The 15,819-nt window shown below is 43.7% G+C and overlaps 1 protein-coding gene across 3 annotated transcripts in view; it reads right to left on the reverse strand.

The window, feature by feature from the left end:
* Positions 1-10,237: 10,237 nt before the first annotated feature.
* Positions 10,238-15,819, reverse strand: part of Shisa6 (shisa family member 6) — a 295,351-nt gene continuing 289,769 nt past the window's right edge. For all 3 annotated transcript variants that reach the window (XM_070026716.1, XM_070026715.1, XM_070026714.1), the window contains 2 exons: positions 11,778-11,930; positions 10,238-10,845 (listed from right to left, as the gene is read on the reverse strand). In XM_070026716.1, the coding sequence (XP_069882817.1) occupies positions 10,295-10,845; positions 11,778-11,930 (704 nt within the window). In that variant the 3' untranslated portion in view covers positions 10,238-10,294. The remainder of the gene's footprint in view (positions 10,846-11,777; positions 11,931-15,819) is intronic.

Consider the following 15,819-nt stretch of genomic DNA (forward strand, 5'->3'; position numbering starts at 1 on the left):
AAAGAGAAACAGAGAAAGGAGGGAGGGACAGAGAAAGAGATGTAGATCATGGTTTGAGTTACTTCCTACATCTTAGTTTATGGGAAACCTGATTATACATACATTCAGGTCTTCTGTCTTATGAGAATATTTTTTTATCATTATTTGTCTTAACTAATGTTTTTGTTTGCTTTCTGAAACAGAATCTTGCTGAATAATCCGGGCTGGCCTGAACTCAGGATCTTCCTGCCTCAACATCTCAAATACTGGGCTTATAGTCATGTACTACCACACCATATGCTTTTATTTCTTGCTACCAGATGAATTCTGAATAAGAGATCCACTAACCAATTTAGAAAAGAAGTGGGCCTTCTGATGGCTTTATATACAATAGATCAGCTGCAGAAATGTTTTGCCTTCCTTAAAAACAGAGTACACTTTGTTGGTTTATCTGTAGTAATAGAGAAGGGAACTTTGTACACTGCTAACTTTTACCTCTAAACTCAATGCAGTAACAGTGGTATTCGTTGATGTTGCTCATTGGGTATTTCTGTTCTCCATCTTCCTGGAACATGTCCGAATCATACTTCCTGGATCCTTTATGTTGGGATGGAAGAGAAGCGTAGAAATCATGTGTGCCACTCTGAGCTGCCATTTTATTGTCCTTTCCAGACCCTCCTAAAGTTCTGGTGGGGAAATTCACATGGTGACAGGTGACACAGATGATAATGGCTACACCATCTATTTCTGGGCTCTTGAGTAAGGATGAAAAAGTATTACTATTGCCCAACAAATCACAGCGGAGATGGAAAATAAGTCTTGGATAACTTTAAGGATATTTAGGATTTGTTTACCACCATAGGACAATCCAACCTGTGCTGTGCTGCCAGTTCCAATGAGTCTTCCTTGTACTCTACTAAGGAGATTAAGACCCTCTGAGGAAAGCGTGTGGACAGTCCTTTTTCTGTATCTCACAAGTACTATCATCTTACCCTTCCAAGGAGTTTCAGAGGAGCAGCTCTGACTTCTGTGGGGCCCCTTTCATGTCCCCAGGAAATGGAGCTTACTCCGCACCAACATCTTTATCCCTGTTCTCTTTTCCTTTCACATTTTGGCATACTCAGATATGTGAAATCTTTAAAAGTTCCCATTCCCATATATGCTATGACTCACATGATTTCTCTTGTGTTAAACTTTCCGATAGTTTATATACCCTGCTTCAGCTTTTGCCTCATGAAATGCTTGATCCTCTGTCAATTCATGTTTTTAAAATCTGTTTTAAATATGGTTATATATCAACATCAGATTTCAGAGACTAGGATTATTTACTCTGATCCCTAAAATGGAAAGTCTTTATTCTCATCTTATGGCTAAAACATTTCAAACTGAAAGAAAAAAGGTGACAATGATGAGCTTCACTGATGTGTATAGACTTAACTTAGAGATCTTGTTAATGGGTTAATTCTAAACTCTGGCCTTTCTTCATAAAGTCTGTGGCAGAAATGTTGCATCTATATTGCCTTGAGCTACAGAGATACTGGTGTTGCTGTTTTGTAGATCAGACTTTGAGAAACACTGGCTTAGGTGGATGCATAAACAGGAATGAGGACAATGTGTTTGTATGTTGCAGTTGCCACACATCTTCACAGCTTGGATTTGGGAATGAGAGTAATGCTATTTAGTGGAGAGATTTCTACTCCTGAAATACACTTTTGTAGAATGGTGAAATCATAAACTGTTGAACACTTTCTGTGAAAATGCCATCTTTTGGGTTTCGTTGACAAGTGCACTGTTCACTTTGGGAAATCATAAGAAGTTACGTCAAACAGAAGAGATAAATTTTGAAGACCTTGTTCTTTCCTTTGTTAAATATTTTTCACTCCCTAGCTGTGTGTCAACATAAAGAGTAGAGATGTTGGCAGGTGGGAAGTTGTTATCTCCTAAGTGGCCTCCAGTGAGGTTTTCTCTCCCTCCACTCCCACTCTCTCCTCCTACTCTACCCTTCTGCCACAGTCAATACAAGCTAAGCTGATCAATTCCCTGAAAAGGGTTAGAAAAGCCACAAATGCAGAGAGTAAAGAAGCAGAGAAGCATTTTAGTGATCTCCTGGTTTGGAGACTGCCTCATTATTTTAAATGAGAAAACTGAGATTTGAAGAGGTAAAATAAGTTTTGCCAGGTGACTCAGCAAAATATTGGCAGTTAGTACAATGACCAAGGAACCCCTCAGTTCCTTCGACCTCATCCTATATTTCAGGAATGGAAGGGCAATGATGGTCAGGACTGGGTGCTTATAAGCTCTGTCAGTTATCAAGAATCTTGGGAAGGATCTTATCGCTTGTGCATTTCCCCAACTATCTCTTACAGACAAAGAAACCAAAGCCCAAAGATGACACTTAACAACATCTCAAAATATAAAATGATTCTATTTTTTTTCTGGCACTTTCAACAGATTGCCATTCAGCTGTCTGCTTCAAAACCTTTTCTGATTTTCCTGTTCCTGACATTTGAACCTAAATGTGAGTATCTTAGGTTCTTTGAAGAAACATTTTCTTATTCCTTTCTAGAATTTCTGAGCTTCCTTTTCATGCTCAACCAGAGAAGAGAAAGAGCATTGATGTCCAAAGGGACACTGCAGGTAAACAGTTACTAGCATTCCTGGAATCCCAATGCTTTAACCTGTGTTTTCTTAGTCTCTGGCTTGTTATTGATGCTATAATCTCATTTATTTACATCTCAACAATTTGAATTTGAGGGCAAATGAGGTTTGCTTTTGAGAATCAAAGAGGAAAATGTTTACTACATTTTTAGTTAATGATATTTAAGGAAGGATATTTAGTCTATTTGAGATGTGGTTACACACATGTGCAACCACCTGTATAGCACTTGGGAGGCTGAGAAGGAGGATTGTGAGCTTGAGGACAGCTTATCTCTATAGTTAATTTCAGACCAGCTTGGGCTGCGTGGCAAAACCAGGGTTTTACTCAACAACAAAACAGACAAAAAATAAACTAAAGAAATGTATGTTCCAAAATGCTTTATAAATACCTTGCAACATATATGTGGAACTCTTTGGTCCATAGTACTTGACCATTTTATTTGTGAATACATTTAGTTCTTACCTATTCAGTAAGGGAAGTCACCTGAGAGTCTCTAGCTATTATATGTATGTGCAAGTGTTGTAATTAAATTGTATTTTTCTAAGAATATCCTCTAATTTATAATTTTGTTTCCCTTTGAGTTTCCTTTCAATAATGAATACAGATTGATGAGACTTTTCTGTGCATGTGTGTGTGTTTGTATGCACATGTGTGTGTACTTGCTCCAACTTGTTTTGTGTTAGAGACACTAAGACAAAGAAGCAACAAGACTGTTGTAATGAGGTCATATATTCCCATTTTCTGTGGTTATGTGCTGTAATGTATAAGAACAATAAACAGGTTTGAAACTTGGTCCTAGAGAATAAATGATCCCGATTTAAGAGATTAAAAGGATCTGTAATTATAAGTACAATGCCTCTAATGAACATGATTTTATTATGAAGAATTCAGAGAGTTGGATAGAAAGTATGTCTGACTGGGTTGTAAGAAGTAGGGGGGTACTGCTTGTGGGGATGTACCCAGCTATTCTATTTGGCAATGTTTTGTTTGCATAAACTTCATCTCCACTCAGGTAATTGACAGATACTCTGAACAGCAAAAGTAAACATAATATAAAGTTGTGACCAGAAAAGGAAAGTCCTCAAGAAAACTCTGAATTGAAATCACTCTGGTACAACTTGATTCTCTAGTTAGGACTCTCAATAGGACCATTTCAATTAAAATCTTCTATGGTAAGTGTAGGAACTAACTCTACTGAACTAAGGCCTAATGTCTGAGCACAATGATGCTGGAGTACTTTATGTTGGGACTTCTAATTTTGTTTTGATTCGTATACCTTGTCTTTCAACACTTGTCTTTGGCTTACTTTTCTATATCTCTTTTGATTTCCATTTTTTAAAAGCACAGTTACAGTTTAATCAGTACATCTTAATACACATGCATTGATTGTATACACGTTGGCAATTGTACTGAATTTACATAGTTGTGTAAGCATGACTAGAAGTCAGTTTTAAAGTACTCTTATCACCTACAACAGTGAATGCTTATAGCCAAACTTGCTTTCATCCCCAGTTTCTATAATCTACATCTTTCCTTGCATTATAATGACTTTTAGCTTTGATGAGGTTAAAGTAAGCACGTGGCTACTTTAAGAGACACGAGTTATGTTGAAACAGCTTTTATTATTTTTTTAATCCATAAATACCTGTTACTGACAAAAGTGGAAAAAATCCTTAAGACTAAATCTTACTAAAGTAATAACCTGTTTTACAGTACGTATAGAATGTGCTTTGACAGGTAAGTAGAACAATGAGATTTGTACAGAAGCAGTAATGGGCAGTGCTTATCATGAAGCTTATGTATGAATGATGAGGAACCTCTCTGCAAAGAGTTGGATAGAAAGGTACTTTCATAATACTACCATATAATAAACATGGAATCCATAAACTGGGCTAATGCATAAAAATGTTCATTAATCACCCCTTTAGGAAATTGTGTTCCCAAACTAAAAATATTACAGTAAGAATTGCTTTTTATTAGAGAATTTCAAGAATTCTTTACTACAAAATGTCTAGTTGAGTTATAGAACTAGAGGAAGATTTGCCACTACAAAGCAAATGAATGGGTCCTCCCATGGAGTGTCATTCAAGGGTCACTTCAGGGTGGGTGGCTAAGTGGAGCCAGGTCTCCTCCCTCAGCCGGGAGGTATTAACAAAACACACAACATCATTTTTTTTTGTTTTTGTTGTTTTTTTTTCTGCGTGATGGAAGGTTAATGTTTTTGCTGATTTACAATATGAGTTGGGTGATGCCAACTTGGAATCTTCATTCTTGCTCACGAGCCTTCACAGGGAGGATGGTAGCATCACAAGGAAGGACTATAAAGATACTGGGGGTTGGGGGAGTACCCACTCCCAGCCACTCAGTTAGTGCTGCCTTGTCCTCTCCAACTGGGATGGAGCCTCAGTGTCCAGACCTGGTCTTCAGGATGTACATTCTGGAGTGGGATAATATAACATTTGCCACAGAGAGCCTTTGCTAAGCATATTTGTCTGGGACTTGGAATGTGTTTCCCAGCTGTTGTCCAAAACAAACTCTATGCCCAACTGTTGTGGGCAAATCTTTCTACTCCAGTCCATCCCTTCTTGGAACGTCGAACTGCCTCCCTCCAGCTACAAGGAACATCATGAAAAATGAAAACTGTAACTATGAGTTTCCCTGTGACACAGACACCTAGCTGTGAGTGTCTGTTCGAGAGGCCTTTGTGACACATAGTTGGTGACCTGTTGAACAGTCAGGCCCGTATCTTTCAGATATGTGAACACCTGTGGGTAACTGAACCCATCGGGACTATCCAGCTCCAGTGAGGAGTCTGGTGGCTGTTCAGGGTATCTGGCTAGTGGGATGGGTACAGCTCAGGTGAGATGGGGAAGAATTCAGTCAAGGAAAGGATTACTGATGGGAAATGAAAGCGCTAATATGTAACCACTGGATGAAACTTCAGGGCCCATCTATCAAAGCCCCTCAGTTTATAGATGGGAAAACTGAGGCACTGAGTGAGAACATGACTTGTCCTTGGACACACAGCAGGATGGAGACAACAGCTCTGGAAGCTGGATCTCCAGTGCCTTCATCTTGTGCTTTGATTTTCCTTTTCTTCTTGTTCTTCCTCAATATGTCGCCTTCCAACATCAAATATAGAGCTAAGAAGACTGAATCTACCATTAAAATGGTGCATTTGTTAAAAAAACATAACATTTGAGCTCTGAAGACTACGTTGTTAAAACACAAGAAGCTTCCTTGAAAATAACTCCAGAACGAAGTTTCCCAGATGCAGAATGGATGACAGGGAGAAATGGTGGGAGGTAATATGTCAACTCTTCAAGTAGCTTTTAGGGTCCAAGTGATGGGCAGCTCTTCTAAACATAGCCTTGAATCAAGTTCACAGTTGTTTATGGAAGGAATCACGGCAGGAAAACTGTGCCAGCCAAGGTATCTCCAAAGGAAATGGATTACATTTGGTAGTAGGGATGTTGGGAAAGATATTCCTCTATGCTTGGCAAGTTATGAGGCCCTCAAACCTTTAGGGACAACATGAGAGCTATGATGCACCCTAGCAGGAAGGGGGAATGGGTGGGAGCAGTAGCCTCAAGTCCTGGAGAGGAAGAATCTTTGGCCAAAGCAGGAGCCTGTGGGTTACTAGCAGGCTGGGTCAGGAACTTCTTGCAGTTGCAGGAGCCAAAGCTGATCTTTTGGCCATCCCATATCTGAACTGGCAGCTCTACTCCTTCCCTCCCAAAGATCAGGGTGGAGGGAGGCTGGGTCCCAGGGTCTTGGGCATGATCTCACAGATGTAGGAAAACAGAGGAGTAGCTACTGAAATAAACACAGGGCCTGAAGAATGTCTGATTCTTCCATCGATTCATAAAGATCTCTAATTCTTAAAACTAGAGTCTATGGCAGAGCCAGGAGAAGGAAGTCAAGGATGTAGAAAGAGATGTAAGGAAGGAAAGAGGGAACTCACACAAAGATGGAGGTGGAGACAGAAGTGAGTGTGGTAAGAGAAGAGGGGAAATTTCAGCTGGGGGAAATGTTGGAACTTACCAAAGGGCAGATGCATTGCCTAAGACACTGGGAAGTCCTGAGGGGGGAGATTTAGAAACTCTTAGCAATCCTTGGTGACTCATGATACCTTACACCAGGAATTCATTGGAGCAAGAAAGAAGAAAAGATGGGATAATGAATATATTAAGATCTTCATGAGGAGATTCAGAGCAGGAGAGACCTCTACAGAACCTAGACTGATCCTAGCAGAATAATGGAGACATGCAGGAAATAGAAGGCAATCAGAGGGAAATCTTGGGTTTTTGGCTTCCTTTGCTAAGGGCAGGAGGGTTTTGTGATGAGGAAGGGATGGCCCTTCTTGTATATGTGGTAGAAGACACCACTTGGCTTTGGATGGAATTGAGGGTTCTAGCCCCAGAACCTCTCACTGGGATTTATCTGGCAGTGTGGCTTTGCTCATAAACAGCAGTGAAAAAACTGAATTCATGGTATACACTAGTTTCCCCACTTATTGCCAAGGGATATGTGCTAAGACCCTCCCCCAGTGGATACCTGAAACTGTGGATAGCACTGAACCCTAGATATACTATTTTTCATATATATGTATATATATATATATATCTTTGATAAAGCTTAATTTATAAATTAAGCAAGGGAAGAGATTAGTAGTAATAAGTAATAAACAGGACAGCTATAATGACATACTGTAATCGAAGATTATGTGAGTATGGATGCTCTTTTGAAAGAGCCAAGACAAATATTAGTATTTTTTAGACCATGGTTGACCATGGGCAACTGAAATTGGGATGATAATGCAGAGCGGCAATTAAAGAGATACTACTGTACTTCTACATCCTTGTTAAGACATATGCTTTCTGGATTTTGAAATGGGAGTTTGTATTGCAGAAGTTTATAGACCTATCTCTTTCTTTCTCTTTCCTTTTCCCTGCTTTCCATATCTCTAGATCCAAGGGATGGAAGGAAAGAAAACCTTGAAAATAAATAAGTATTTTAGTAGAATTTTCTGATCCAACTGACACTCAAGGTTTTTTGTTTGTTGGTTTTGTTGGGGGGGGTGTTGCTTGTTTGTTTTTTTAGCAAACAGTGGTAAGAGCAGGATGAGAAATGTTTTAGAATCAATCTATCAAATAAGCCCTGAGACAGACAGACAGACAGACATGCCCTTTCAGAGAAAGGATTGGGGAAGATTTAAGGGGAGTACTTGGTGTATAAAAGATGCTTTCAAGGGATGAGACCAGATTACTGGCTTAGTGTGTATGTTGATAGACATTTATGGAATAGAGTTCCCACTCAATCATGTCCTATCTTTTCCCCTCCCAATTAGCACAAGATCCTCACAGGAACTGCCTAAGGGTTATCTAGTTAACCTAGAAAACCAGCTTAGGGGACCAGTTGTGAGACACACCCATGCTTCTTAGAGTGATTCCCTGCTTTATTTAGACTAGTTTCTTCTTTTCTAGCCTTCTTAGCTTCAGCTTCTGGAACAAATGCTCATAAACCTGTGGGGACCAGCCCATAAGAAGGTTTATGTGCTTGAGGGGACAAAAGCAGAGTGGATTGACTCTGACCTTCCAGTCTCACAGCTGTAGAGACATCTCCCCAGTGGGGAAGTTCAAGGCTAAGTTAATAGCTCTGAACCTCTATCCCCTCCTGATTCATGCTGTGTATTCCTGATCAGATTGGAAACCAAACTCAGGAAGAGAAAAGAGCTATGGTGTGCCCGAAATCTATAGGAGAAGCAACTCATCGATTTCTTGTGGCTTGTAGACTTGGTTGGATTAAACATTCCCAGGGCAGAGACTGAGAAATTTTCCCCATTTCTCCCATTAAAGGACCTTGAATATAGAACTAAGGGAATGTACAATCCTACTGGTGGCTGGATTCTGACAGCAGTCAGTTCTATGTTTACTATCACACCATCACTAGCCATCTAAAGCTGATTTCCCCCCTCCCCAGCTTCAGCCCAGGGAGGTGCCCTGGCCCTGAAAAGGGAAAAGTTCCTTCTCTTTCTGTGTGTGTGGTATTGGGGAATTGAATGTTTCTCTGTCCCATAAGTGGTCACACCCTGTCACACAAGGAGCTGAAATGAGCTTACAAAGCTGACAGTGGGCTTGCATCTACCCAATGCCCAAGTTCTCTCTGTAGTGAAGAAGTTCTACATTGTGGATTTGTCCAGCAATCCCCCAGATGAGTAGTCTGAAGTACAATTTATCTATTTACATCTGCCAACGGATCTTGGTCTCTTCCATCCACTGATCTGAGGAAAGAACACCCAGGAGAGTTTACAAGAGCTACAAGGGTGGGGAGCAGAGACAGGAAGTGGGAAAGGAGAGATAGAAAGTGAGAGTGAGTTCTAAACAGAGAAAGGGCTGGTGGACTGGGCAGAGAGAAGTGAAAAGGATGAAACACAATGACCTCTCAGAGGTCTTCCTTTTTTTTTAATTTTTTCTGGCTAAGCATCATCTAGAAGCCTCTGCCTCTGTCCTGCCTGAGGTGCATGGGGTTGGGAGAAGGAGGGCAGGCAGAGTCCTAGAAATATGGGAATGGTGAGCCCCTGAGGTACTGGGCATCACAGTGACCCTCCCCACCTGGCTTTCTCTAACTAAAACCATAGGTGTCATCTGGGAGCAGAGCAGGGGTGGAGAAGGCAGGCCTGAGTGGCGGTCATCGTTCAGACCTAAAGGCCTGGAGGAAAAGAGGAGACAATCAGGTAGCTGGAGGCTACCCCTCAAGTCCCTGCAACCCATCACATACTTCTCTGGAGGTTAAGAGCTAAAGCCCCAGAGAGCTTTGATGGTAAAGCAGCTAGATCCGGGGGAGCCAACCCCTCTTAGGACAGGGATCAGGGCAGCCAGCTGGAATGGGACAGCTACTCAACAACAGGAGGCAACTAAAGGAAGGGAATCCTCCCTGTCCAGAGGTTGAAGGGATACAGAGCCGCATTAAGGCTCTCGGGGGGTCAGCAAAGGAAGAGCTACTGGGGGGGAGGGGGGGTCAGAGTTTCAGCAGGCAAAAGAGAATCATTATTGTGCTTATTGACACAGCAGCTCTCTGGCTGAGAGCGAGCAGGCAGTTTTTAGGCACTAGAAGATTTTTTTGTGTGTGATGCAGTTCTAGGTTAAATGAATGAGACCGAGGAGCCTGTTGGGTCAGCCCTACTGACCATGCCGGCTGGCCATTCAAACCCAGGCAACTTCAGATCAGGGTCATTGGAAGGTCTTTTGGCTGACAGAACCTACAACTGAGTCTGGGGAATGGGGGGGGGGGAGAGAGAGAGAGAGAGAGAGGAAGGGAGGTGGAGGGGGAACCATGGGACTGAAGGGTCCAGATTGTGAGTGGGAAGACACTGGGGCCTTGTCCTTCTCGTCACTTCCTGTGGACTCTACTGGAAGAGAAAGAGAAAAATCTCTCCAGATCCAGGGCCTCCTATGTTGGGTCAGGCGGTGGGAGCTGTGACTGCCCCGGAGTATGGCTTTCTGGACCAAATCAACCTCCCCCCCCCCACCCCCACCCCCAGCTCCCACCAAGGAGACCTGGTCATGGAGAGGAGCAAGGCTGGAAACTCTGCTCCTGATGCCCTCTCTGGCCCCACGCCACCCTGTCCAGTGCGGCCCAGCCCTGCCTGGCGGGTCACACGGTCACTTCGGTCTTGCTGGCTGTGTAGCAGGTATGGTGACCCGGGATGTAGTGCAGCTGCTCTACCGTGTTATGTCTGCGCGAGGCAAAGGCGTGGCGCTTGGCCGCCGTCTGGCTCTGGCCCAGGGTGGCATAGGAGTTATTGGAGGCACTGGGATGGGAGTGCATCTTGGTCATGCGGTAGCGGTCCAGCACTGGCGTGGACACAAAGACGTCCGTGTGTGAGATGGCCCGCGACAGCGATTGCTCGGGGAAGGCCGTCCGCTCAGGGGACAGCAGCGGGTCCTGAGAGTGCAGGCGCTCCGTGGAGAGCAGCTGCTCGTCGGACAGGATGCGGTCATAGGGCATGCCAAACTCATCCGGCAGACCCCGTTCTGGAGACAGGACTCTGTCCTGGGACATGGCCCGGATGGGCCGGCGGGGTCGCTCCCGGGGCAGTGGCTTCTGCTGTGACATCTGAATGACGTTGAGGGGGAGCGTGCCCCGGGCAGCCAGGTCTGGCAGGTGTCTCCGCCTCATGTAATACTCATCAGCCTCCTTGTCAGCTGCAGGGGAGACACAGACACAGAGGAGGCAATGAGTGACATAAGAGCCCATAAGCCCCCTTGCTGCGCACCCAAGGATAATGTAGTTTACAGAGGAAGATATGGAGGCTCAGATAGGCCATGCGTTGCTATTCCATTACTTGTGCAAATCAATCTCTGGACCTTATGACTGTGCAGATTGGTACTTACAGAACCAGGGTGGGCCCAAAGACTACCTTGAATAGACCAGGGTTAAGGCACTTTCTGGGCATCTCTTGTGAGCTCTAGTTCCTATCATATCTAGAGGATGATTCCTAGTCTTACTAACACACCTGAGCTGGGCTGCAGAAATCAGCTTCCATCATAAAATAAGGAGGCCCAAGTAAGAGGCCCTTGTGCAAAGGCTAAGCTGGTAGCTTAGGAACAGAGTAACACCTTCTCTGGAGTAACTGCCCAAAGCACAGGAAGTCAGTGCATGGGCATTGCTGACATCAGTCTGCATATTATCTGCTTATGCTCACAACACAGCCAACTTGAAGTACCTACGAAGGTACTTCAGATTTAGACACTCTGACACCTTCTCCCATCACCTGCACTTATGGCTCTTATACTTAAATCAGGACACTTGCAAACCTGCATTGCTCTAAATTTGAGAAATGTGATCTCTTATAGGTACTCCACAAGGCCTCTGCCAGGTATGAGAATGTTGCCTGCTTTTGAAATAGGTCCTGGGAAACAGAAATCACTGATGGGTATGTCCTGCCTGCTGAGCCCTAAGATGGAATTGGGCCCTAAAGAATAAAAACAAAGGGCTTTTCTAGTCTCTTCTTCAAAATATGGTTCTCTCTTTGTGCTAGAATTCCACAGATGGCCTCAGGTGAAGGCTCATCCCATCCTCTGCTTAGAGGATGCCTTGGAAAACCCAAACTCAACACCAGGAGAACTGGACTTACTCAGCCTCTTCAGAGATGAGTACTTGCTTGGGTTGGTCTTTACTGCAGACTCATATGATGGGGGCAAGTGGGCCAAGTTCTGGAATGAGCGGGAGAAGGAAAGATCGTAGGGCTCTGTAGCCGATGTCAGGATGTTGTTCATCCGTGGTTTCTCTGCAAGAAAAAGGAAAGGTAAAAAACTTGAAGTAAAGATAAAGGCAGGCAAGAGGAGATGATCCAAATTCTCACTTTGTGCTTTCTGTCTTATCTCTGATTAGAGGCCCCCCCCCTCCTCCTTTCCTGGTCCTTTATGCCAGAACACAGGAGATTCTGTGACTTCGTTTCCCTCAGGCTCAGTTCCAGTAATCAACTTCAAGTAGGGGTAGATGCTGTTGTAGCTGCCTCTGACCGCCCCCGACTCCCACCTCCTGGCAGATAACCATTACTTGAATGGAAGACTCAGTTCTGAGAAACAACAGCAGACATATCCCTGGGTTGTCTAAGGGACATGTAAACCTGATACAATTGAGAAACATCATAAAGTCATCTACTTCTGTGTGAAAGTTCTTTCCCTTTCCTAGTAGATCTAGGCAAATCTAGTTTTCAGGTGCAGACAAATCTGTATTTGAAGGAGCTGCAGTTACTATAGAGGAATACTATCTAATACTCAGCTCCCCTACAGCTCCAATCCATGTATGATTTACCTCTGTGACAGCTGCTTCTACCCTGGGCCTCACCAGAATTCAGGAGCCCCATTCCTATGGTTACTTACTTTAATCCCTTTCTTAGAACTACCCCCTCTACCAACATTTCTAAGCCTTAGAGGAAAGAATATTGGTAAAAGTGCATGTCACACTCCTCTTTTCTTCCACTTTCCCTGAGACAGAGCCTTGAGATTCCAAACTTAGCAGAAACAGGAGTGTGGTTCAGTGTCATGCCTGGGAAGAAACTAAAGGAAGTAGTGAAAGACAAGGTGGAAGGGAAAGGAGGTGGATGACTAATGGGGTGCATACAGGGTGATCTGGGCTTTTAAGCCAGATTAGGATTAACATAGGAGAGGAGAGAGGAAGTACATGCCTACATGAGGGAGCAGCCACGAGTGTGGAACTCTGAGAGGATCAGAACTCCAGGGAAGGTGTACAAACAAGCACTCATGCTTATCGGACAGGAAGAGGAAGAGTCACAAGATGCAGTCAACAGGTGGTTGCCTGGGAGATACTGGTACTGTTCCCAGAAGTGAGGTCATTGGGAGCTTGAGAGTCTGACTACACATCAGTCTGTCCTCTATGCCTGGGATATTTCAAGGCCAGAGAAAGCCAGACTAACTTGGGACAGATGTGCAGGAAGACTGATTCCCCCCCCCACTCTTTTGCAAAGAGTGCTGAATTTTAGCATGCAAGAATTCTGTGGATCCTGGGAGACAGTGAAGCCATTCCTAGGTCTTATCCAAGGGCTGCCCCAAAGTACTGGAAACTCTTGGCTTCTCTATCCCTGCCTGCCTGCATTGTCACCCCCAGCTTTGGGGATGGAGCCAGGGGCTCTCAGCCAGTAAGCTGGTGTTCATGCCAGCTCAGTACATATGTGAGGGGGTGGGGGATGCTCTGCATCCCAGAGAGATCAGAACATGCTGTACGGAAAGAGCCTCCCTGGCATGGATCAGGACAGATGCCAGGAAGTGGAGTGCTGCTCCCTCAACTTGGTTAATAGCCACCCATCCCTTAGCTCTTGTTTCTTCATTTCTCATTATGTTGGAGAACAAACTTCCATTTGCCCCTTGGCATCTTACTTCCAATGAAGGCATTGTATAGCTCATCTTCTTCCACATGCTGAATTGCTGGGTGCTGTTGACATACATGTGTCTCTCAGTGAGTCTAGCTTTGACTTCCATTCCTTCCCTCACCACAATTGTCCCAGCCTCTTGCTCATATTCTCCTTTCTGTTGAAATGTCCTCCCTTACCCTTCCTCTATCAAATATTCCCCTTACTTAAAGATCTTATTGGTGTTCCTGTCACCTCTTTTCAGCCTACTATATCTGCTTTTCTGGCTCTCATTCTTCTAGCCAGTTCTACACAGGTTAATATCTCATTGATCTCTAAGAATTTGTCTTGAGTTGATTTTGTTGATCTCCAAAGATTATAATCTCCTTGACAAGACAACTTGGCTTCTTTCATATTGTATGGCCCCCCAAAAGGGTCTAGTTAATGTTCCTTGGCTAATCAACTCTCTTAAGAGTTGTGCTTCCAGTTCCTTGGGAAAGGGTAACATCCAAAAATGGAGTGTAGACAAAGCTCTGGTTCTACTGCATCATGAACTTCTCAAGGCTCTGGGCCCTATCTACTCACATTTCCTTGCACTGTCTGGAAGACAGAAGACAGGAAAAGAAAGAGGATGGCCCTTCCTTTTTTTGTTTCCTTTTAATGCTTTTTAAAATGAAGTAGTTGTACGAAGGTGTTTCAATTTAACATGAGAGTCTGTGAGTACAATGCATCTTGATCGATTTGTCTCTTTTTGTGTTGGCACTTACAGAGAAAACTCAGCTTGGTGGTTCTTTCCAGAATGCTACCGAGCAGATGGGAGCACTCCCTACTATTTCTTTACCTTTGGAATCCCCCAGACCCTCTGTCTCTACCCTCCACAGATTAGCCTCTCTTCCCAAGTGTATTACTGACCCCAAAGCTCATCAGAAATCTTTAGCTTTAACTTCCCTTTAGACTGTAATTCTGCAATTTTCTTGTATTTCCTACAGTTATATCACATATAAGGAGTCTAGTTATAAACTCTCCACTGACAACTCCACCCTCTATATGCACTGGGTATTGTTTTGATTCATTAAAATGACCTGTGCATCACCACCTCCATCCTTCTAACCAACGTTGGCTCACCTTTATCTTCTCATCATTGGCTCTCTCTGGACAAAGATACCAATTATTTCTTTAAGCTATTTCATATCTCAATCCTCCTTTCTGTTTTCACCATCAGCATCAACATTGGTATCAACTTCTTTTTCTTTTAACTGATATCTCCACTTTCTTTTCAAATTGTTCTACATCCTGAAACATTTGATATATGCTTGGGTTTTTTTGTTTGTTTGTTTTGGTGGTTACCTGGTGATAAAGGCTCATGGACTTTCCTGTCCAGGTGAACTTTGAACTGTAAATTTCAGGTTTCTCAGTCTTTTTTTTTTTTTTTTTGGTCGGCTGTGGGGCTTGAACTCTGGGCCTGGGCGCTGTCCCTCAGCTCTTCAGCTCAAGGCGAGCACTCTACCACTTGAGCTACAGCACCACTTCCGGTTTTTCTGGTGGTTATTGGAGATAGGAGTCTCATGGTCTCTCCTGCCCGGGCTGGCTTTGAACCGCAATCCTCAGATCTCAGCCTCCTGAGTAGCTAGGATTACAGGCGTGAGCCACCAGCGCCTGGCGGTTTCTCAGTCTTCAGAGTAACTAGAATTATAGGCATGAGTTACAAGCACCCAGTTGGCTTCTTTTTTTGGGTCCGGTCATGGGCCTGAACTCTGGGTCTGGGTGCTGTCCCTCAGCTCTTCAGCTCAAGGCTAGCACTATACCACTTGAGCCACAGCACCACTTCTGGCTTTTTTTTTCTGCCTATGTGGTGCTGAGGAATTGAACTCAGGGCCTCATGCATGCAAGGCAAGCACTCTACCACTGAGCCACCTTCCCAGCCCCCGGCTTCTTTGTTTTTTATATACTGGTACTGTGGCTAGAACTCTTGACCTTATACTTTCCCTTGGCTTTTCCCCTCCCAACTAGCTGCCCTACTGCTTGAACTATACCTCTAGTTCAGCTTTTTGCTTTTTTTATTGGTTGTGGGGCTTGAACTCAGGGCCTGGGCACTGTCTCTGAGCTTTTTTTGCTCAACGCTAGTATCCTACCAATTGAGCCACAGCAACACTTTTGGCTTTTTCTGTTTATGTGGTACTGAGGAATCAAACCCAGGGCTTCATGCATGCTGGACAAGCACTCTATTACTAAACTACATTCCCAGTCCCTATTTTACTATTCTTATCACATATTTCCAATGGGTCCCAAGCACATTAAATTATCC

This window comes from Dipodomys merriami, unplaced genomic scaffold (genome assembly GCF_024711535.1).
Source record: "Dipodomys merriami isolate MVZ:Mamm:240054 unplaced genomic scaffold, mDipMer1.0.p SCAF_19, whole genome shotgun sequence".
NCBI lineage: Eukaryota > Metazoa > Chordata > Mammalia > Rodentia > Heteromyidae > Dipodomys > Dipodomys merriami.